Genomic DNA, 27,362 nt, shown 5'->3' on the forward strand with positions numbered 1-27,362 from the left:
CCTCATTCTTTAAAAAAAAACTACTTTCGAGATGTGGTATACACTCGACTCACTGCCTCTCAGATCAAAGGTGGGTCCATCTGCTCCATTCCCAAAGTGTGGTTTCCCTGAGATCCCAAGTTTGAGGGATCCCTGGTGCACCATTTACCAGGTCATCAGGAGCGGTCACCAAGTGAAGATTAACATCCCCAAATGTGGTTAATTTCTTTCATATCAAATGAGGAGACAAACTTATCACACAAGTCAGAGATATTCTTAAACTAAATCTTTATTCACTTATTAATAAGGGAGCAGGTCAATACAACACACATAAAGTGAATCAATTGAGTACTCTACGATAATGATGGCTGGTCGACAAATCACCCCCAGAAGATTCGTTGAGAGCCACGAGACAAAAGTAAAAAGGTATTTTAAAGCCAAGATACACCCCTTTCAACCTACATGACAAACAACAGATGTATAGAACGGGTCACAAGGTTAAGATTTGTATGAAAGATATATATAATTCTCAGCAGACAGTATCTGCTGTAAAAACAGTCCTCTTTGTGTAGAGACCAGGGTCTGGCCCTGGGGTCATCTCTCCCTGGTACCATATAGAACAGAAACATTAACTCATGCTCTGGAATGTGGTCTCTTTAGGTTTTATCACCCAAAATACTTTGTAAATCTCCTGTCAGTGTTTTCTCCCAGAGGCCCATCCTCAGTAGAAAACACAGACACTATAGTTCTAAGAACCCTCTATTCTGTTGCATAAAACAACCATTTGATGCAATAAAAGTATTATAACATAATGTTGCAGTTTTGCTCTCAGTGTCTACTGAAAGTTGACTAGTAACAACAACTGGGACATAAAAGACACCCACCATGAGACCCACTAAATCTGCCCAAGAAGAGGCAAACAAAAGAAAAACCCACACCAAACTTACAGACAGGAAGCAAACCAAAAAAGTGGAGCAACTAAAGGTGTTAACTCTCTACATCTATCAAGACAACTGGAGCACTGGGCCAGACACTCTTAAATAGAACCTGGACCAGCTCAGGTGAAACACCTTCCCACTAACGAGATGGACAAGCCAGCACAGGTGTAACACATACTGACTAACGAGGTGACACCAATCAGTGCGTCCTACGTGCTAACTAGCTATACGTGCTAAAGTCCAACCTCAAAACATAAATGGAAAAACCAAAGACTAACTAACACCTTAAGAGAATGCTCACTAACAACAGAAAACAACTTCCGTTTCACATTATAATCAACTACAATGCTTCACCGTCACCAATATAAACATGGTGTCTATCTACTGGCAACAACAATTAAAAACGATATTTATTTTTTATTACTCCCACAAAGATTTTTCTTTCTATAGCTTCTAGAACCCACTAGCTTCTAGAACTCTCCTCTTCCTAAAACTCACTAGCTTCTAGAACTCTCGTCTTCTATAAACTCACTAGCTTCTAGAACTCTCCTCTTCCTAAAACTCACTAGCTTCTAGAACTCTCGTCCCCTTGGAACGAGCCCAAACAAAACTCATCTCCAATACGGAAAAACGTGCAGTCAAAATAAACTATGATCCATGACAACGCACTGGCTAAATGCAAAACACAAATATTTTTGACTGCCCCCCTTGAGACAATCAGCAACCAAGTCGTCCTTACCACAGACTTGTCTGATTTCAAGAGGAAACTCCTGCAATATCCGTAGTAACTTTCCACCTCACTGCAGAGCTTCTCCCTCTTTTCAGGATTCACTAGATAGGCATGTTGTTGGATCGGGGCCCAGTCCCCAATGTCATGCTCTAGTACATTTGGTTTGGCACATCTGAGAATTAACCCTGATATTCTAAAAACAGGGCAACAATGTCAATATAATTGTACCCAAAAAAAACGTCAGTTGGTTGCATGAATAATTTTCATTACTAAATCTTACATGAAATGTGAAATATTTGATTGCATAGTATTATTTTCAAAGGCTTTTCAATTACATTTTGCTAGGAGGGATAGCCCAATGTCAAAACACAGTTTTAACGTGTCCAAATAAATAACCAATATGCAGAAACAGTTTGGGATAAATTGAAAACCTAACATGTGGTCACAATAATTGTCTTTTTTTAAAACAAGCTCCTTATAAACTGCATAAGCACCAAAAACACTGTTGCTTTGACAAGTAGCAATAAATCACGGATATCGATTAAGGGGGAAATCCGGCTGTACGAGCTGTTGAAACGAACAACTAAAAAAACATGGAAATGGGAGATATCTTTAACCTCACTGGTTAGAGGACAACCTGCAGAAAACAGTCAGCTACATATTGGAGTGATGCATTTAAATTTAGGGGTCGCTAAACAAAGGAACACAACACTTATTTGTCTTAACTCATCGATATTATGTTGAAATCAGTTGATTCTGGGAATAATGTGTACATCACTAGTTAGAGGACAACTCTTTTTTTGTTAGACACTTTGTGTTAAATCACATAAATAGTACTCTTTCAATTCAGAGCCTGGATTTCCCCCAATGAGCCTAATGTCCATATCATGTTGAAATCAATTGGAAAACGTTTAGGGTTCTACACTGTGACATTCTGACTGACTTACTGCAGAGTATATTAATATACTATTTATTGAGACATTGATATCATGAAACAACTCCTTCATACATTTTCTGATATTTGATCAGAGATATTATTATTATCTCTGGTCACAGCTAAGAGATTTCTCTCCTGTGTGTATTCTCTGGTGTGATACCAGATGGCAAGATTGACCAAAACTATTCCCACATTGACCACAGCTATAAGGTTTCTCTCCTGTGTGTGTTCTCTGGTGTACAGTCAGATTGCCAGATGTAGAATATCTCTTCCCACATTGACCACAGCTGTAAGGTTTCACTCCTGTGTGTGTTCTCTGGTGTGATACCAGATTGGCAGAATGACCAAAACTCTTCCCACATTGACCACAGCTATAAGGTTTCTCTCCTGTGTGTGTTCTCTGGTGTGATACCAGATTGGCAGAATGACCAAAACTCTTCCCACATTGACCACAGCTATAAGGTTTCTCTCCTGTGTGTGTTCTCTGGTGTGATACCAGATGGCAAGATTGACCAAAACTCTTCACACACTGACCACAGCTATAAGGTTTCTCTCCTGTGTGTGTTCTCTGGTGTACAGTCAGACGGCTTGATGTAGTAAAACTCTTCTCACATTGATCACAGCTATAAGGTTTCTCTCCTGTGTGTGTTCTCTGGTGTGAAGTCAGCTGGCTAGATGTAGGAAAACTCTTTTCACAATGATTACAACTATAAGGTTTCTCTCCTGTGTGTGTTCTCTGGTGTACAGTCAGATGGCTTGATGTAGTAAAACTCTTCTCACATTGATCACAGCTATAAGGTTTCTCTCCTGTGTGTGTTCTCTGGTGCAGAGCCAGAGAGACAGATGTAGTAAAACTCTTCCCACATCGATCACAGCTATAAGATTTCTCTCCTGTGTGTATTCTCTGGTGTAATACCAGATGGCAAGATCGACCAAAACTCTTCCCACATTGACCACAGCTATAGGGTTTCTCTCCTGTGTGTGTTCTCTGGTGTAATACCAGATGGCAAGATTGACCAAAACTCTTCCCACATTGACCACAGCTATAAGGTTTCTCTCCTGTGTGTATTCTCTGGTGTAATACCAGATGGCAAGATTGACCAAAACTCTTCCCACATTGACCACAGCTATAAGGTTTCTCTCCTGTGTGTATTCTCTGGTGTACAGTCAGATTGCTAGATGTAGAACATCTCTTCCCACATTGACCACAACTATAAGATTTCTCTCCTGTGTGTATTCTCTGGTGTAATACCAGATGGCAAGATTGACCAAAACTCTTCCCACATTGACCACAGCTATAAGGTTTCTCTCCTGTGTGTATTCTCTGGTGTACAGTCAGATTGCTAGATGTAGAACATCTCTTCCCACATTGACCACAGCTGTAAGGTTTCTCTCCTGTGTGTGTTCTCTGGTGTGATACCAGATGGCAAGATTGACCAAAACTCTTCCCACATTGACCACAGCTATAAGGTTTCTCTCCTGTGTGTGTTCTCTGGTGCAGAGTCAGAGAGCCAGATGTTGAAAAACTCTTTCCACATTGACCACAACTATAAGATTTCTCTACTGTGTGTATTCTCTGGTGAATTTTAAATGCCTGATGAGGTGAATCTCTTCCCACAGTCAGAGCAGCGGTGAGATTTCTTCCCTGTGGGTCTCCACTGGTGTTTCTTGAGGTGTTCTGATGTGGAGAGACTCTTCTCTGCCTCTTCAGCATCATGTTGTTGTTGAGGCTCCCCAGAGGATCCACGATAGTCCGTATCTCTCCTGTGTGAACAACAAAGTCAGACGGTTAAAGGCCCACAACAGCAGAAATCCACTGTTTATTTGAGGTAAAAGGTGATGCCCAGAGGTCTGTTAAATTACTTTACAATTGTCTTAAGACAGTCGAAACCTAAGCAGTGTGGCAGACGACCTTTGATCTCCAAAAAAGGCCCCTTTCTGTATTTGCTAAAATTGCAGCACGAGGGCGATGCACACACAATTTGATTGCAGAAACTCCTCCCTGCTAATGAGGAAACCACTAGTTATGGATGTAGTATATCTGCTAATGAGGAAACCACTAGTTATGGATGTAGTATATCTGGTAATGAGGAAACCACTAGTTATGGATGTAGTATATCTGTCTGGAACAAAAATGGTGAACAAAGATTTTAGTTTTCCACAATGTATTCTGAATATTACAGCGTAAGATCAGGAGTGCTACTCAAGGAAATTCACATTAAGCTCTGTGTCGCTAGTTACTAATTCACCACTGTGGGGGAAAACACAGGGGAGTTCTCATAGGCTGACAGCAAATATAGCATTTCACATTACTTTTGGATTATAACTGTTAGGCTCCTTTGAATCTCCTGCTTAATATGTTTGTGTTATTGTCGCAAATCAACTGCTTTATACTTATAAAACACTTCAACCAGTAAAATGCTCTTTAGCTAGCTTTGCCATCAGCCTGAAACTGAGGGTTTGTACATTGAGTGTTTAACAAATTGACCCATAACTTCACCTAACAACATAGACCTACTGTAGGACCCATAACTTCACCTAACAATAACAGACCTAATACTATAAATAATTTAATATTTACAGGTGAAACATGGAAACTAAAATGTCTTTGTCATGACATTTCATAACCTGATCACCAGATAATTTTGTGAATAATCCCACTAGGCTACTCTGTAATGTGATTACTCTGTAATGTGATGTCATTCTAAATGTCCTGAATAACAGAAAATAGCTCTGTGTGTAGTACAATAGCCTATCCATCAAGGAACAATTCTCTACACATTATGAGCAAAGTATCTCTGTGTCCAAACAGACTAACGAGAACCTACTGTAAATCAAGCAGACAATAACACAATACAAACATCAATTTGTTAGGGATGTTGGATCCAACGTGGAGCACGGCATAACTGTCTTTACCAGAGTAATGAATGAAGAAGCACTTTGGTTGTTGTTGCATGTCGTGATGTTTGTCATTTGACTGGCATTCAGAAAATTATTTCCTGGATCAGCTGATGATAGTTGAACATGTGACTGTTACTAAATTGCTACAGTATTAAGAATGATGTGTAATTATTGAACCAGTTATATGCATATCATATTTTCTGGGCCTGAGTAGCAGGCAGTTTAATTTGGGTTTTCATCCAAAATTCCAAACGCTGCCCCCTACCCTAGAGAAGTTAAGCTCCAGATCTTGGGTCTCGACCACCGCCCTGTGCAACTGGGTCCTGGACTTTCTGACCGGCTGCCCCCAGGTGGCGAAGGTAGGAAACAATATCGTCACCCCGTTGATCCTCAACACTGGGGTCTCCCACAAGGGTGCGTTCTGAGCCCTCTCCTGTACTCCCTGTTCACCCATGACTGTGTGGCCATGCACGCATCCAACTCAATCATCAAGTTGGCAGACAACGCTACAGTGGTCGGCTTGATTACCAACAACGACGAGACGACCCACAGGGAAGAGGTGAGGGCCATCGGAGTGTGGTGTCAGGAAAATAACCTCTCACTCAACATCAACAAAACAAAAGGAGATGATCGTGGACTTCAGGAAACTGCAGAGGGAGCACCCCCCTATCCACATCGACGGGACAGTAGTGGAGAAGGTGGAACGTTTTTAGTTCCTCGGCGTACACATCACAGACAAACTGAAATGGTCCACCCACACAGACAGTGTGGTGAAGAAGGCGCAACAGCGACTCTTCCACCTCAGGAGGCTGAAGAAATTTGTCTTGTCACCGAACACACTCACAAACGTTTACAGACGCACAATCGAGTGCATCCTGTCGGGCTGTATCACCGCCTGGTATGGCAACTGCACCGCCCTCAACCGCAAGACCCTCCAGAGGGTGGTCCGGTCTGCACAACGCATCACCGGGGCAAACTACCTGCCCGCCAGGACACCTACACCACTCGATGTCACAGGAAGGCCAAAAAGATCATCAAGGACAACAACCACCCAAGCCACTGCCTGTTCACACCGCTATCATCCAGAAGGCGAGGTCAGTACAGTTGCATCAAAGCTGGGACCGTGAGACTGAAAAACAGCTTCTATCTCAAGGCCTTCAGACTGTTAAAACTTCTTCTCAATAGGGGGTGCTGTTTCACTTTGTAATAATTTCGTTCCCAAATTAAACTGCCTCGTACTCAATTCTTGCTCGTACAATATGCATATTATTATTACTATTGGATATAAAACACTCTCTAGTTTCTAAAACCGTTTGAATTATGTCTGTGAGTGAAACAGAACTGGACTTAGAGCAATTTTCCTATGAGGATGTGAGAATGCTGAATTCTGCAAGCTGTTCCCAGGTCAGTTTATTCATTTGCCTGTCTTCTATTGGTTGAGATGCACTGCATACGCCTTCCCCTGGATGTCAGCGAATAGTGAGATTTGAAGTGGAGTCTCTAGGCAGATCTGAGAGCTTATAAATGGCTTGGGAACGAAGGGTCCGGTCTTTGTCGTCTTCGCTCTGACGCAGGAAGGACTTTGGCATGTCATACTAGAAAGCTCCGGTTATAGCTCTTAGATATATCCGGCTCTGTTTTTATTCGATATAGCTGTTAAAGACATCATAATGTTGTTATTTTAAACCGAGTTATATCAGTTTATGTCAGTATATTGCGATTTTCGGGTATTTATTTGTGTTACGTTCTAGGGAGTTGGGTATGTCTGGCCCACATGGCTAATGTTTACTGCTAATTGCAACGCTGAAGACTACATTCTACAACCGAGCAACGATTCTTTTGGACAAAGGACAACTTTCCCAAAATTCTGATGGAAGCACATCAAAAAGTAAGAAGTATTTATGCTGTTAATTCGTTGAAAAAATGTTGAAAAATTTAAAATGCATAATCCGCCATTAATTTCGGTGCGTTCTCGCTTTAACGCACGCTGTATATTGTAGTAACGTTAATTTAAAAAATGTAACACAGCGATTGCATTAAGAACTAATGTATCTTTCATTTGCTGTCCAACCTGTATTTTTTAGTCAAGTTTATGATTAGTTATCGATTAGAATAGGTGCCTCTCCCAAGATTTCTCCCGACATATTGTTGACAGCTTGGCTACTTTTCTCATTGTATAACCACAATTTGTGCCGCTAAATATGCACATTTTCGAACAAACTCTATATGTATTGTGTAATATGATGTTATAGGACTGTCATCTGAAGAATTCTGAGCAGGTCAGTGAAAAAATTAATATCTTTTGGTGGTTTATACGTTATTACTATTTTTGGCTTGAATCAATGCTGTTGTGTGGTTGGCTATTGTAGTAAGCTAATATAATGCTATATTGTGTTTTCGCTGTAAAACACTTAGAAAATCTGAAATATTGGCTGGATTCACAAGATCTTTGTCTTTCATTTGCTGTACGCTGTGTATTTTTCAAAAATGTTTTATGATGAGTATTTAGGTAATACACGATGGTCTCTGTAGTTATTCTAGTTGCTTTGGTGAGAGTTGTGATGGTGGCTGCAATGGTAAACTATGATTTATACCTGAAATATGCAAATTTTTCTAACAAAACATGCTATACAATAAATATGTTATCAGACTGTCATCTGATGAAGTTGTTTCTTGGTTAGTGGCTATTTATATCTTTATTTGGTCGAATTTGTGATAGCTACTGATGCAGTAAGAAAATGGTGGAGTAACAAAAGTTGTGTCTTTTGCTAACGTGGTTAGCTAATAGACTTACATATTGTGTCTTCCCTGTAAAACATGTGTCTTGGACTTGTGATTTAATGATATTTAGATGCTAGTATTTACTTGTGACGCTATGCTAGGCTATGCTAGTCAGCTTTTTTACTGATGGGGGTGCTACCGGATCCGGGTTTGTGAGGAAGTAGAGGTTAACCTGCCATCACTGACATTGAGAGGCTGCTGCCAACATACAGACTCAATCTCTGGCCACTTTAATAAATGGACCTAATAAAAGGTATCACTAGTCACTTTAAATAACGCAACTTTATTAATGTTCACATATGCTATATTACCCTCATATGTATATACAGTATATGTATATACTCATATGTATATACAGTATTCTATACCATCTACTGCATCTGCCAATGACGCACGGCCATCGCTCATCCATGTATTTATATGTACATATTCTTATTCATCCCTTACATTTGTGTGTATAAGGTAGTTGTTGTGAATTTGTTAGATTACTTGTTAGATATTACTGCATTGTCGGAACTAGAAGCACAAGCATTTCGCTACAGTCGCATTAACATCTGCTAACCATGTGTATGTGACCATTAACATCCCCTAACCATGTGTATGTGACCATTAACATCTGCTAGCCATGTGTATGTGACAATTAACATCCGCTAACCATGTGTATGTGACCAATAACATCTGCTAACCATGTGTATGTGACCATTAACATCCGCTAACCATGTGTATGTGACCATTAACATCTGCTAACCATGTGTATGTGACCATTAACATCCGCTAACCATGTGTATGTGACCATTAACATCTGCTAACATGTACATGTGACCAATAACATCTGCTAACCATGTGTATGTGACCATTAACATCTTCTAACCGTGTGTATGTGACCATTAACATACGCATGTGACCATTAACATCCGCTAACCATGTGTATGTGACCATTAACATCTGCTAACATGTACATGTGACCAATAACATCTGCTAACCATGTGTATGTGACCATTAACATCTTCTAACCGTGTGTATGTGACCATTAACATCCGCATGTGACCATTAACATCTGCTAACCATGTGTATGTGATCATTAACATCTAACCATGTGTATGTGACCAATAACATCTGCTAACCATGTGTATGTGATCATTAACATCTGCTAACCATGTGTATGTGACCATTAACATCTGCTAACCATGTGTATGTGACCATTAACATCCGCTAACCATGTGTATGTGACCATTAACATCCGCTAACCATGTGTATGTGACCATTAACATCCGCTAACCATGTGTATGTGACCGTTAACATCCGCTAACAATGTGTATGTGACCGTTAACATTCCCTAACCATGTGCATGTGACCGTTAACATCCGCTAACCATGTGCATGTGACCGTTAACATCCGCTAACCATGTGCATGTGACCGTTAACATCCGCTAACCATGTGTATGTGACCGTTAACATCCGCTAACCATGTGTATGTGACCGTTAACATCCGCTAACCATGTGTATGTGACCGTTAACATCCGCTAACCATGTGTATGTGACCGTTAACATCCGCTAACCATGTGTATGTGACCATTAACATCCGCTAACCATGTGTATGTGACCATTAACATCCGCTAACCATGTGTATGTGACCGTTAACATCCGCTAACCATGTGTATGTAAACATTAACATCCGCTAACCATGTGTATGTGACCGTTAACATCCGCTAACCATGTGCATGTGACCGTTAACATCCGCTAACCATGTGCATGTGACCGTTAACATCCGCTAACCATGTGTATGTGACCGTTAACATCCACTAACCATGTGTATGTGACCGTTAACATCCGCTAACCATGTGTATGTGACCGTTAACATCCGCTAACCATGTGTATGTGACCATTAACATCCGCTAACCATGTGTATGTGACCGTTAACATCCGCTAACCATGTGTATGTGACCGGTAACATCCGCAAACCATGTGTATGTGACCGTTAACATCCGCTAACCATGTGTATGTGACCATTAACATCCGCTAACCATGTGTATGTGACCGTTAACATCCGCTAACCATGTGTATGTGACCGTTAACATCCGCTAACCATGTGCATGTGACCGTTAACATCCGCTAACCATGTGTATGTGACCATTAACATCTGCTAACCATGTGTATGTGACCATTAACATCTGCTAACATGTACATGTGACCAATAACATCTGCTAACCATGTGTATGTGACCATTAACATCTGCTAACCGTGTGTATGTGACCATTAACATCCGCATGTGACCGTTAACATCCGCTAACCATGTGTATGTGACCATTAACATCCGCTAACCATGTGTATGTGACCATTAACATCCGCTAACCATGTGTATGTGACCATTAACATCCGCTAACCATGTGTATGTGACCATTAACATCCGCTAACCATGTGTATGTGACCATTAACATCCGCTAACCATGTGTATGTGACCATTAACATCCGCTAACCATGTGTATGTAAACGTTAACATCCGCTAACCATGTGCATGTGACCGTTAACATCCGCTAACCATGTGCATGTGACCGTTAACATCCGCTAACCATGTGCATGTGACCGTTAACATCCGCTAACCATGTGTATGTGACCGTTAACATCCGCTAACCATGTGTATGTGACCGTTAACATCCGCTAACCGTGTGTATGTGACCGTTAACATCCGCTAACCATGTGTATGTGACCGTTAACATCCGCTAACCATGTGTATGTGACCGTTAACATCCGCTAACCATGTGTATGTGACCGTTAACATCCGCTAACCGTGTGTATGTGCCAATTAACATCCGCTAACCGTGTGTATGTGAACAATAACATCCGCTAACCATGTGTATGTGCCCATTAACATCCGCTAACCATGTGTATGTGACCATTAACATCCGCTAACCATGTGTATGTGACCGTTAACATCCGCTAACCATGTGTATGTGACCGTTAACATCCGCTAACCATGTGTATGTGACCGTTAACATCCGCTAACCATGTGTATGTGACCATTAACATCCGCTAACCATGTGTATGTGACCATTAACATCCGCTAACCATGTGTATGTGACCATTAACATCCGCTAACCATGTGTATGTGACCGTTAACATCCGCTAACCATGTGTATGTGACCGTTAACATCCGCTAACCATGTGTATGTGACCGTTAACATCCGCTAACCATGTGTATGTGACCATTAACATCTGCTAACCATGTGTATGTGACCATTAACTTCTGCTAACCGTGTGTATGTGACCATTAACATCCGCATGTGACCATTAACATCTGCTAACCTTGTGTATGTGACCATTAACATCTGCTAACCATGTGTATGTGACCATTAACATCTGCTAACCATGTGTATGTGACCAATAACATCTGCTAACCATGTGTATGTGACCAGTAACATCTGCTAACACTGTTTAAGAGACCATTAACATCTGCTAACCATGTGTATGTGACCATTAGAATCTGCTAACCATGTGTATGTGACCATTATCATCTGATAACCATGTGTATGTGACCACGAACATCTGCTAACACTGTTTAAGAGACCATTAACATCTGCTAACCATGTGTATGTGACCACGAACATCTGCTAACACTGTTTAAGAGACCATTAACATCTGCTAACCATGTGTATGTGACCATTAACATCTGCTAACCATGTGTATGTGACCATTAACATCCGCTAACCATGTGTATGTGACCATTAACATCCGCTAACCATGTGTATGTGACCATTAACATCTGCTAACCATGTGTATGTGACCATTATCATCTGCTAACCATGTGTATGTGACCATTAACATCCACTAAACATGTGTATGTGACCATTAACATCCGCTAACCATGTGTATGTGACCATTAACATCCACTAACCATGTGTATGTGACCATTAACATCCGCTAACCATGTGTATGTGACCAGTAACATCTGCTAACCATGTGTATGTGACCATTAACATCCACTAACCATGTGTATGTGACCAATAACATCTGCTAACCATGTGTATGTGACCATTAACATCCGCTAACCATGTGTATGTGACCATTAACATCCACTAACCATGTGTATGTGACCATTAACATCCGCTAACCATGTGTATGTGACCATTAACATCTGCTAACCATGTGTATGTGACCATTAACATCCGCTAACCATGTGTATGTGACCATTAACATCTGCTAACATGTACATGTGACCAATAACATCTGCTAACCATGTGTATGTGACCATTAACATCTTCTAACCGTGTGTATGTGACCATTAACATACGCATGTGACCATTAACATCCGCTAACCATGTGTATGTGACCATTAACATCTGCTAACATGTACATGTGACCAATAACATCTGCTAACCATGTGTATGTGACCATTAACATCTTCTAACCGTGTGTATGTGACCATTAACATCCGCATGTGACCATTAACATCTGCTAACCTTGTGTATGTGACCATTAACATCTAACCATGTGTATGTGACCAATAACATCTGCTAACCATGTGTATGTGACCATTAACATCTGCTAACCATGTGTATGTGACCATTAACATCTGCTAACCATGTGTATGTGATCATTAACATCTGCTAACCATGTGTATGTGACGATTATCATCTGCTAACCATGTGACCAATAACATCTGCTAACACTGTGTATGTGATCAATAACATCCGCTAACCATGTGTATGTGACCATTAACATCCGCTAACCATGTGTATGTGACCATTAACATCCGCTAACCATGTGTATGTGACCATTAACATCCGCTAACCATGTGTATGTGACCATTAACATCCGCTAACCATGTGTATGTGACCATTAACATCCGCTAACCATGTGTATGTGACCATTAACATCTGCTAACCATGTGTATGTGACCATTAACATCTGCTAACCATGTGTATGTGACCATTAACATCTGCTAACCATGTGTATGTGACGATTATCATCTGCTAACCATGTGACCAATAACATCTGCTAACACTGTGTATGTGACCAATAACATCCGCTAACCGTGTGTATGTGACCATTAACATCCGCTAACCATGTGTATGTGACCATTAACATCCGCTAACCATGTGTATGTGACCATTAACATCCGCTAACCATGTGTATGTGACCATTAACATCCGCTAACCATGTGTATGTGACCATTAACATCCGCTAACCATGTGTATGTGACCGTTAACATCCGCTAACAATGTGTATGTGACCGTTAACATTCCCTAACCATGTGCATGTGACCGTTAACATCCGCTAACCATGTGCATGTGACCGTTAACATCCGCTAACCATGTGCATGTGACCGTTAACATCCGCTAACCATGTGTATGTGACCGTTAACATCCGCTAACCATGTGTATGTGACCGTTAACATCCGCTAACCATGTGCATGTGACCGTTAACATCCGCTAACCATGTGCATGTGACCGTTAACATCCGCTAACCATGTGTATGTGACCGTTAACATCCGCTAACCATGTGTATGTGACCGTTAACATCCGCTAACCATGTGTATGTGACCGTTAACATCCGCTAACCATGTGTATGTGACCGTTAACATCCGCTAACCATGTGTATGTGACCGTTAACATCCGCTAACCATGTGTATGTGACCGGTAACATCCGCTAACCATGTGTATGTGACTGTTAACATCCGCTAACCATGTGTATGTGACCATTAACATCCGCTAACCATGTGTATGTGACCATTAACATCCGCTAACCATGTGTATGTGACCGTTAACATCCGCTAACCATGTGCATGTGACCGTTAACATCCGCTAACCATGTGTATGTGACCATTAACATCTGCTAACCATGTGTATGTGACCATTAACATCTGCTAACATGTACATGTGACCAATAACATCTGCTAACCATGTGTATGTGACCATTAACATCTGCTAACCGTGTGTATGTGACCATTAACATCCGCATGTGACCGTTAACATCCGCTAACCATGTGTATGTGACCATTAACATCCGCTAACCATGTGTATGTGACCATTAACATCCGCTAACCATGTGTATGTGACCATTAACATCCGCTAACCATGTGTATGTGACCATTAACATCCGCTAACCATGTGTATGTGACCATTAACATCCGCTAACCATGTGTATGTGACCATTAACATCCGCTAACCATGTGTATGTGACCATTAACATCCGCTAACCATGTGTATGTAACCATTAACATCCGCTAACCATGTGTATGTGACCGTTAACATCCGCTAACCATGTGCATGTGACCGTTAACATCCGCTAACCATGTGCATGTGACCGTTAACATCCGCTAACCATGTGTATGTGACCGTTAACATCCGCTAACCATGTGTATGTGACCGTTAACATCCGCTAACCGTGTGTATGTGACCGTTAACATCCGCTAACCATGTGTATGTGACCGTTAACATCCGCTAACCATGTGTATGTGACCGTTAACATCCGCTAACCGTGTGTATGTGACCGTTAACATCCGCTAACCGTGTGTATGTGACCGTTAACATCCGCTAACCATGTGTATGTGCCAATTAACATCCGCTAACCGTGTGTATGTGAACAATAACATCCGCTAACCATGTGTATGTGCCAATTAACATCCGCTAACCATGTGTATGTGACCATTAACATCCGCTAACCATGTGTATGTGACCGTTAACATCCGCTAACCATGTGTATGTGACCATTAACATCCGCTAACCATGTGTATGTGACCATTAACATCTGCTAACCATGTGTATGTGACCATTAACTTCTGCTAACCGTGTGTATGTGACCATTAACATCCGCATGTGACCATTAACATCTGCTAACCTTGTGTATGTGACCATTAACATCTGCTAACCATGTGTATGTGACCATTAACATCTGCTAACCATGTGTATGTGACCAATAACATCTGCTAACCATGTGTATGTGACCATTAACATCTGCTAACACTGTTTAAGAGACCATTAACATCTGCTAACCATGTGTATGTGACCATTAACATCTGCTAACCATGTGTATGTGACCATTATCATCTGCTAACCATGTGTATGTGACCACGAACATCTGCTAACACTGTTTAAGAGACCATTAACATCTGCTAACCATGTGTGTGACCACGAACATCTGCTAACACTGTTTAAGAGACCATTAACATCTGCTAACCATGTGTATGTGACCATTAACATCTGCTAACCATGTGTATGTGACCATTAACATCCGCTAACCATGTGTATGTGACCATTAACATCTGCTAACCATGTGTATGTGACCATTAACATCTGCTAACCATGTGTATGTGACCATTAACATCTGCTAACCATGTGTATGTGACCATTAACATCCACTAAACATGTGTATGTGACCATTAACATCCGCTAACCATGTGTATGTGACCATTAACATCCACTAACCATGTGTATGTGACCATTAACATCCGCTAACCATGTGTATGTGACCAGTAACATCTGCTAACCATGTGTATGTGACCATTAACATCCGCTAACCATGTGTATGTGACCAATAACATCTGCTAACCATGTGTATGTGACCATTAACATCCGCTAACCATGTGTATGTGACCATTAACATCCACTAACCATGTGTATGTGACCATTAACATCCGCTAACCATGTGTATGTGACCATTAACATCCGCTAACCATGTGTATGTAAACATTAACATCCGCTAACCATGTGTATGTGACCGTTAACATCCGCTAACCATGTGTATGTGACCGTTAACATCCGCTAACCATGTGTATGTGCCCGTTAACATCCGCTAACCATGTGCATGTGACCGTTAACATCCGCTAACCATGTGCATGTGACCGTTAACATCCGCTAACCATGTGCATGTGACCGTTAACATCCGCTAACCATGTGTCTGTGACCGTTAACATCCGCTAACCATGTGTATGTGACCGTTAACATCCGCTAACCATGTGTATGTGACCGTTAACATCCGCTAACCGTGTGTATGTGAACAATAACATCCGCTAACCGTGTGTATGTGTCCATTAACATCCGCTAACCATGTGTATGTGACCATTAACATCCGCTAACCATGTGTATGTGACCATTAACATCCGCTAACCATGTGTATGTGACCATTAACATCTGCTAACCATGTGTATGTGACCATTAACTTCTGCTAACCGTGTGTATGTGACCATTAACATCCGCATGTGACCATTAACATCTGCTAACCTTGTGTATGTGACCATTAACATCTGCTAACCATGTGTATGTGACCATTAACATCTGCTAACCATGTGTATGTGACCAATAACATCTGCTAACCATGTGTATGTGACCATTAACATCTGCTAACACTGTTTAAGAGACCATTAACATCTGCTAACCATGTGTATGTGACCATTAACATCTGCTAACCATGTGTATGTGACCATTATCATCTGCTAACCATGTGTATGTGACCACGAACATCTGCTAACACTGTTTAAGAGACCATTAACATCTGCTAACCATGTGTATGTGACCACGAACATCTGCTAACACTGTTTAAGAGACCATTAACATCTGCTAACCATGTGTATGTGACCATTAACATCTGCTAACCATGTGTATGTGACCATTAACATCCGCTAACCATGTGTATGTGACCATTAACATCCGCTAACCATGTGTATCTGACCATAACATCCGCTAACCATGTGTATGTGACCATTAACATCCGCTAACCATGTGTATGTGACCATTAACATCCGCTAACCATGTGTATGTGACCATTAACATCCGCTAACCATGTGTATGTGACCATTAACATCCGCTAACCATGTGCATGTGACCGTTAACATCCGCTAACCATGTGTATGTGACCGTTAACATCCGCTAACCATGTGTATGTGACCGTTAACATCCGCTAACCATGTGTATGTGACCGTTAACATCCGCTAACCATGTGTATGTGACCGTTAACATCCGCTAACCATGTGTATGTGACCGTTAACATCCGCTAACCATGTGTATGTGACCGTTAACATCCGCTAACCATGTGTATGTGACCGTTAACATCCGCTAACCATGTGTATGTGACCGTTAACATCCGCTAACCGTGTGTATGTGACCGTTAACATCCGCTAACCGTGTGTATGTGACCGTTAACATCCGCTAACCGTGTGTATGTGCCAATTAACATCCGCTAACCGTGTGTATGTGAACAATAACATCCGCTAACCATGTGTATGTGCCAATTAACATCCGCTAACCATGTGTATGTGACCATTAACATCCGCTAACCATGTGTATGTGACCGGTAACATCCGCTAACCATGTGTATGTGACCATTAACATCCGCTAACCATGTGTATGTGACCATTAACATCCGCTAACCATGTGTATGTGACCATTAACATCTGCTAACCATGTGTATGTGACCATTAACATCCGCATGTGACCATTAACATCTGCTAACCTTGTGTATGTGACCATTAACATCTGCTAACCATGTGTATGTGACCATTAACATCTGCTAACCATGTGTATGTGACCAATAACATCTGCTAACCATGTGTATGTGACCATTAACATCTGCTAACACTGTTTAAGAGACCATTAACATCTGCTAACCATGTGTATGTGACCATTAACATCTGCTAACCATGTGTATGTGACCATTATCATCTGCTAACCATGTGTATGTGACCACGAACATCTGCTAACACTGTTTAAGAGACCATTAACATCTGCTAACCATGTGTGTGACCACGAACATCTGCTAACACTGTTTAAGAGACCATTAACATCTGCTAACCATGTGTATGTGACCATTAACATCTGCTAACCATGTGTATGTGACCATTAACATCCGCTAACCATGTGTATGTGACCATTAACATCTGCTAACCATGTGTATGTGACCATTAACATCCGCTAACCATGTGTATGTGACCATTAACATCTGCTAACCATGTGTATGTGACCATTAACATCTGCTAACCATGTGTATGTGACCATTAACATCCACTAAACATGTGTATGTGACCATTAACATCCGCTAACCATGTGTATGTGACCATTAACATCCACTAACCATGTGTATGTGACCATTAACATCCGCTAACCATGTGTATGTGACCAGTAACATCTGCTAACCATGTGTATGTGACCATTAACATCCGCTAACCATGTGTATGTGACCAATAACATCTGCTAACCATGTGTATGTGACCATTAACATCCGCTAACCATGTGTATGTGACCATTAACATCCACTAACCATGTGTATGTGACCATTAACATCCGCTAACCATGTGTATGTGACCATTAACATCCGCTAACCATGTGTATGTAAACATTAACATCCGCTAACCATGTGTATGTGACCGTTAACATCCGCTAACCATGTGTATGTGACCGTTAACATCCGCTAACCATGTGTATGTGCCCGTTAACATCCGCTAACCATGTGCATGTGACCGTTAACATCCGCTAACCATGTGCATGTGACCGTTAACATCCGCTAACCATGTGCATGTGACCGTTAACATCCGCTAACCATGTGTCTGTGACCGTTAACATCCGCTAACCATGTGTATGTGACCGTTAACATCCGCTAACCATGTGTATGTGACCGTTAACATCCGCTAACCATGTGTATGTGACCATTAACATCCGCTAACCATGTGTATGTGTCCATTAACATCCGCTAACCATGTGTATGTGACCATTAACATCCGCTAACCATGTGTATGTGACCATTAACATCCGCTAACCATGTGTATGTGACCATTAACATCTGCTAACCATGTGTATGTGACCATTAACATCTGCTAACCGTGTGTATGTGACCATTAACATCCGCATGTGACCATTAACATCTGCTAACCTTGTGTATGTGACCATTAACATCTGCTAACCATGTGTATGTGACCATTAACATCTGCTAACCATGTGTATGTGACCATTAACATCTGCTAACCATGTGTATGTGACCATTAACATCTGCTAACCATGTGTATGTGACCATTAACATCCGCTAACCATGTGTATGTGACCATTAACATCTGCTAACCATGTGTATGTGACCATTAACATCTGCTAACCATGTGTATGTGACCATTAACATCTGCTAACCATGTGTATGTGACCATTAACATCCACTAAACATGTGTATGTGACCATTAACATCCGCTAACCATGTGTATGTGACCATTAACATCCACTAACCATGTGTATGTGACCATTAACATCCGCTAACCATGTGTATGTGACCAGTAACATCTGCTAACCATGTGTATGTGACCATTAACATCCGCTAACCATGTGTATGTGACCATTAACATCTGCTAACCATGTGTATGTGACCATTAACATCCGCTAACCATGTGTATGTGACCATTAACATCCACTAACCATGTGTATGTGACCATTAACATCCGCTAACCATGTGTATGTGACCGTTAACATCCGCTAACCATGTGTATGTGACCGTTAACATCCGCTAACCATGTGTATGTGACCGTTAACATCCGCTAACCATGTGTATGTGACCGTTAACATCCGCTAACCATGTGTATGTGACCGTTAACATCCGCTAACCATGTGTATGTGACCGTTAACATCCGCTAACCATGTGTATGTGACCGTTAACATCCGCTAACCATGTGTATGTGACCGTTAACATCCGCTAACCATGTGTATGTGACCGTTAACATCCGCTAACCGTGTGTATGTGAACAATAACATCCGCTAACCGTGTGTATGTGTCCATTAACATCCGCTAACCATGTGTATGTGACCATTAACATCCGCTAACCATGTGTATGTGACCATTAACATCCGCTAACCATGTGTATGTGACCATTAACATCTGCTAACCATGTGTATGTGACCATTAACTTCTGCTAACCGTGTGTATGTGACCATTAACATCCGCATGTGACCATTAACATCCGCTAACCTTGTGTATGTGACCATTAACATCTGCTAACCATGTGTATGTGACCATTAACATCTGCTAACCATGTGTATGTGACCAATAACATCTGCTAACCATGTGTATGTGACCATTAACATCTGCTAACACTGTTTAAGAGACCATTAACATCTGCTAACCATGTGTATGTGACCATTAACATCTGCTAACCATGTGTATGTGACCATTATCATCTGCTAACCATGTGTATGTGACCACGAACATCTGCTAACACTGTTTAAGAGACCATTAACATCTGCTAACCATGTGTATGTGACCACGAACATCTGCTAACACTGTTTAAGAGACCATTAACATCTGCTAACCATGTGTATGTGACCATTAACATCTGCTAACCATGTGTATGTGACCATTAACATCCGCTAACCATGTGTATGTGACCGTTAACATCCGCTAACCATGTGTATGTGACCATTAACATCCGCTAACCTTGTGTATGTGACCATTAACATCCGCTAACCATGTGTATGTGACCATTAACATCCGCTAACCATGTGTATGTGACCATTAACATCCGCTAACCATGTGTATGTGACCATTAACATCCGCTAACCATGTGTATGTGACCGTTAACATCCGCTAACCATGTGTATGTGACCGTTAACATCCGCTAACCATGTGCATGTGACCGTTAACATCCGCTAACCATGTGTATGTGACCGTTAACATCCGCTAACCATGTGTATGTGACCGTTAACATCCGCTAACCATGTGTATGTGACCGTTAACATCCGCTAACCATGTGTATGTGACCGTTAACATCCGCTAACCATGTGTATGTGACCGTTAACATCTGCTAACCATGTGTATGTGACCGTTAACATCCGCTAACCATGTGTATGTGACCGTTAACATCCGCTAACCATGTGTATGTGACCGTTAACATCCGCTAACCATGTGTATGTGACCGTTAACATCTGCTAACCATGTGTATGTGACCGTTAACATCCGCTAACCATGTACATGTGACCGTTAACATCCGCTAACCGTGTGTATGTGCCAATTAACATCCGCTAACCGTGTGTATGTGAACAATAACATCCGCTAACCATGTGTATGTGCCAATTAACATCCGCTAACCATGTGTATGTGACCATTAACATCCGCTAACCATGTGTATGTGACCGTTAACATCCGCTAACCATGTGTATGTGACCATTAACATCCGCTAACCATGTGTATGTGACCATTAACATCTGCTAACCATGTGTATGTGACCATTAACTTCTGCTAACCGTGTGTATGTGACCATTAACATCCGCATGTGACCATTAACATCTGCTAACCTTGTGTATGTGACCATTAACATCTGCTAACCATGTGTATGTGACCATTAACATCTGCTAACCATGTGTATGTGACCAATAACATCTGCTAACCATGTGTATGTGACCATTAACATCTGCTAACACTGTTTAAGAGAACATTAACATCTGCTAACCATGTGTATGTGACCATTAACATCTGCTAACCATGTGTATGTGACCATTATCATCTGCTAACCATGTGTATGTGACCACGAACATCTGCTAACACTGTTTAAGAGACCATTAACATCTGCTAACCATGTGTGTGACCACGAACATCTGCTAACACTGTTTAAGAGACCATTAACATCTGCTAACCATGTGTATGTGACCATTAACATCTGCTAACCATGTGTATGTGACCATTAACATCCGCTAACCATGTGTATGTGACCATTAACATCTGCTAACCATGTGTATGTGACCATTAACATCTGCTAACCATGTGTATGTGACCATTAACATCTGCTAACCATGTGTATGTGACCATTAACATCCACTAAACATGTGTATGTGACCATTAACATCCGCTAACCATGTGTATGTGACCATTAACATCCACTAACCATGTGTATGTGACCATTAACATCCGCTAACCATGTGTATGTGACCAGTAACATCTGCTAACCATGTGTATGTGACCATTAACATCCGCTAACCATGTGTATGTGACCAATAACATCTGCTAACCATGTGTATGTGACCATTAACATCCGCTAACCATGTGTATGTGACCATTAACATCCACTAACCATGTGTATGTGACCATTAACATCCGCTAACCATGTGTATGTGACCATTAACATCCGCTAACCATGTGTATGTAAACATTAACATCCGCTAACCATGTGTATGTGACCGTTAACATCCGCTAACCATGTGTATGTGACCGTTAACATCCGCTAACCATGTGTATGTGACCGTTAACATCCGCTAACCATGTGTATGTGACCATTAACATCCGCTAACCATGTGTATGTGACCATTAACATCCGCTAACCATGTGTATGTGACCGTTAACATCCGCTAACCATGTGTCTGTGACCGTTAACATCCGCTAACCATGTGTATGTGACCGTTAACATCCGCTAACCATGTGTATGTGACCGTTAACATCCGCTAACCGTGTGTATGTGAACAATAACATCCGCTAACCGTGTGTATGTGTCCATTAACATCCGCTAACCATGTGTATGTGACCATTAACATCCGCTAACCATGTGTATGTGACCATTAACATCCGCTAACCATGTGTATGTGACCATTAACATCTGCTAACCATGTGTATGTGACCATTAACTTCTGCTAACCGTGTGTATGTGACCATTAACATCCGCATGTGACCATTAACATCTGCTAACCTTGTGTATGTGACCATTAACATCTGCTAACCATGTGTATGTGACCATTAACATCTGCTAACCATGTGTATGTGACCAATAACATCTGCTAACCATGTGTATGTGACCATTAACATCTGCTAACACTGTTTAAGAGACCATTAACATCTGCTAACCATGTGTTGCTAACCATGTGTATGTGACCATTAACATCTGCTAACCATGTGTATGTGACCATTAACATCCGCTAACCATGTGTATGTGACCGTTAACATCCGCTAACCATGTGTCTGTGACCGTTAACATCCGCTAACCATGTGTATGTGACCGTTAACATCCGCTAACCATGTGTATGTGACCGTTAACATCCGCTAACCGTGTGTATGTGACCAATAACATCCGCTAACCGTGTGTATGTGTCCATTAACATCCGCTAACCATGTGTATGTGACCATTAACATCCGCTAACCATGTGTATGTGACCATTAACATCCGCTAACCATGTGTATGTGACCATTAACATCTGCTAACCATGTGTATGTGACCATTAACTTCTGCTAACCGTGTGTATGTGACCATTAACATCCGCATGTGACCATTAACATCTGCTAACCTTGTGTATGTGACCATTAACATCTGCTAACCATGTGTATGTGACCATTAACATCTCCTAACCATGTGTATGTGACCAATAACATCTGCTAACCATGTGTATGTGACCATTAACATCTGCTAACACTGTTTAAGAGACCATTAACATCCGCTAACCATGTGTATGTGACCATTAACATCTGCTAACCATGTGTATGTGACCATTATCATCTGCTAACCATGTGTATGTGACCACGAACATCTGCTAACACTGTTTAAGAGACCATTAACATCTGCTAACCATGTGTGTGACCACGAACATCTGCTAACACTGTTTAAGAGACCATTAACATCTGCTAACCATGTGTATGTGACCATTAACATCTGCTAACCATGTGTATGTGACCATTAACATCCGCTAACCATGTGTATGTGACCATTAACATCCGCTAACCATGTGTATGTGACCATTAACATCCGCTAACCATGTGTATGTGACCATTAACATCCGCTAACCATGTGTATGTGACCATTAACATCCGCTAACCATGTGTATGTGACCGTTAACATCCGCTAACCATGTGTATGTGACCATTAACATCCGCTAACCATGTGTATGTGACCGTTAACATCCGCTAACCATGTGCATGTGACCGTTAACATCCGCTAACCATGTGCATGTGACCGTTAACATCCGCTAACCATGTGTATGTGACCGTTAACATCCGCTAACCATGTGTATGTGACCGTTAACATCCGCTAACCGTGTGTATGTGACCGTTAACATCCGCTAACCATGTGTATGTGACCGTTAACATCCGCTAACCATGTGTATGTGACCGTTAACATCCGCTAACCGTGTGTATGTGACCGTTAACATCCGCTAACCATGTGTATGTGACCGTTAACATCCGCTAACCGTGTGTATGTGACCGTTAACATCCGCTAACCGTGTGTATGTGCCAATTAACATCCGCTAACCGTGTGTATGTGAACAATAACATCCGCTAACCATGTGTATGTGCCAATTAACATCCGCTAACCATGTGTATGTGACCATTAACATCCGCTAACCATGTGTATGTGACCGTTAACATCCGCTAACCATGTGTATGTGACCATTAACATCCGCTAACCATGTGTATGTGACCATTAACATCTGCTAACCATGTGTATGTGACCATTAACTTCTGCTAACCGTGTGTATGTGACCATTAACATCCGCATGTGACCATTAACATCTGCTAACCTTGTGTATGTGACCATTAACATCTGCTAACCATGTGTATGTGACCATTAACATCTGCTAACCATGTGTATGTGACCAATAACATCTGCTAACCATGTGTATGTGACCATTAACATCTGCTAACACTGTTTAAGAGACCATTAACATCTGCTAACCATGTGTATGTGACCATTAACATCTGCTAACCATGTGTATGTGACCATTATCATCTGCTAACCATGTGTATGTGACCACGAACATCTGCTAACACTGTTTAAGAGACCATTAACATCTGCTAACCATGTGTGTGACCACGAACATCTGCTAACACTGTTTAAGAGACCATTAACATCTGCTAACCATGTGTATGTGACCATTAACATCTGCTAACCATGTGTATGTGACCATTAACATCCGCTAACCATGTGTATGTGACCATTAACATCTGCTAACCATGTGTATGTGACCATTAACATCTGCTAACCATGTGTATGTGACCATTAACATCTGCTAACCATGTGTATGTGACCATTAACATCCACTAAACATGTGTATGTGACCATTAACATCCGCTAACCATGTGTATGTGACCATTAACATCCACTAACCATGTGTATGTGACCATTAACATCCGCTAACCATGTGTATGTGACCAGTAACATCTGCTAACCATGTGTATGTGACCATTAACATCCGCTAACCATGTGTATGTGACCAATAACATCTGCTAACCATGTGTATGTGACCATTAACATCCGCTAACCATGTGTATGTGACCATTAACATCCACTAACCATGTGTATGTGACCATTAACATCCGCTAACCATGTGTATGTGACCATTAACATCCGCTAACCATGTGTATGTAAACATTAACATCCGCTAACCATGTGTATGTGACCGTTAACATCCGCTAACCATGTGTATGTGACCGTTAACATCCGCTAACCATGTGTATGTGCCCGTTAACATCCGCTAACCATGTGCATGTGACCGTTAACATCCGCTAACCATGTGCATGTGACCGTTAACATCCGCTAACCATGTGCATGTGACCGTTAACATCCGCTAACCATGTGTCTGTGACCGTTAACATCCGCTAACCATGTGTATGTGACCGTTAACATCCGCTAACCATGTGTATGTGACCGTTAACATCCGCTAACCGTGTGTATGTGAACAATAACATCCGCTAACCGTGTGTATGTGTCCATTAACATCCGCTAACCATGTGTATGTGACCATTAACATCCGCTAACCATGTGTATGTGACCATTAACATCCGCTAACCATGTGTATGTGACCATTAACATCTGCTAACCATGTGTATGTGACCATTAACTTCTGCTAACCGTGTGTATGTGACCATTAACATCCGCATGTGACCATTAACATCTGCTAACCTTGTGTATGTGACCATTAACATCTGCTAACCATGTGTATGTGACCATTAACATCTGCTAACCATGTGTATGTGACCAATAACATCTGCTAACCATGTGTATGTGACCATTAACATCTGCTAACACTGTTTAAGAGACCATTAACATCTGCTAACCATGTGTATGTGACCATTAACATCTGCTAACCATGTGTATGTGACCATTATCATCTGCTAACCATGTGTATGTGACCACGAACATCTGCTAACACTGTTTAAGAGACCATTAACATCTGCTAACCATGTGTGTGACCACGAACATCTGCTAACACTGTTTAAGAGACCATTAACATCTGCTAACCATGTGTATGTGACCATTAACATCTGCTAACCATGTGTATGTGACCATTAACATCCGCTAACCATGTGTATGTGACCATTAACATCTGCTAACCATGTGTATGTGACCATTAACATCTGCTAACCATGTGTATGTGACCATTAACATCTGCTAACCATGTGTATGTGACCATTAACATCCACTAAACATGTGTATGTGACCATTAACATCCGCTAACCATGTGTATGTGACCATTAACATCCACTAACCATGTGTATGTGACCATTAACATCCGCTAACCATGTGTATGTGACCAGTAACATCTGCTAACCATGTGTATGTGACCATTAACATCCGCTAACCATGTGTATGTGACCAATAACATCTGCTAACCATGTGTATGTGACCATTAACATCCGCTAACCATGTGTATGTGACCATTAACATCCACTAACCATGTGTATGTGACCATTAACATCCGCTAACCATGTGTATGTGACCATTAACATCCGCTAACCATGTGTATGTAAACATTAACATCCGCTAACCATGTGTATGTGACCGTTAACATCCGCTAACCATGTGTATGTGACCGTTAACATCCGCTAACCATGTGTATGTGCCCGTTAACATCCGCTAACCATGTGCATGTGACCGTTAACATCCGCTAACCATGTGCATGTGACCGTTAACATCCGCTAACCATGTGCATGTGACCGTTAACATCCGCTAACCATGTGTCTGTGACCGTTAACATCCGCTAACCATGTGTATGTGACCGTTAACATCCGCTAACCATGTGTATGTGACCGTTAACATCCGCTAACCATGTGTATGTGACCGTTAACATCCGCTAACCGTGTGTATGTGAACAATAACATCCGCTAACCGTGTGTATGTGTCCATTAACATCCGCTAACCATGTGTATGTGACCATTAA

The 27,362-nt window shown here is 41.4% G+C and overlaps 1 protein-coding gene across 1 annotated transcript in view; it reads right to left on the reverse strand.

The window, feature by feature from the left end:
* Positions 1-250: 250 nt before the first annotated feature.
* Positions 251-27,362, reverse strand: part of LOC139547888 (zinc finger protein 271-like) — a 163,197-nt gene continuing 136,085 nt past the window's right edge. Inside the window, exon 2 of the mRNA XM_071357046.1 lies at positions 251-4,348. Coding sequence (XP_071213147.1) covers positions 2,688-4,348 — 1,661 coding nt within the window. The 3' untranslated portion in view covers positions 251-2,687. The remainder of the gene's footprint in view (positions 4,349-27,362) is intronic.

This window comes from Salvelinus alpinus, chromosome 2, assembly GCF_045679555.1.
Source record: "Salvelinus alpinus chromosome 2, SLU_Salpinus.1, whole genome shotgun sequence".
Lineage (NCBI taxonomy): Eukaryota > Metazoa > Chordata > Actinopteri > Salmoniformes > Salmonidae > Salvelinus > Salvelinus alpinus.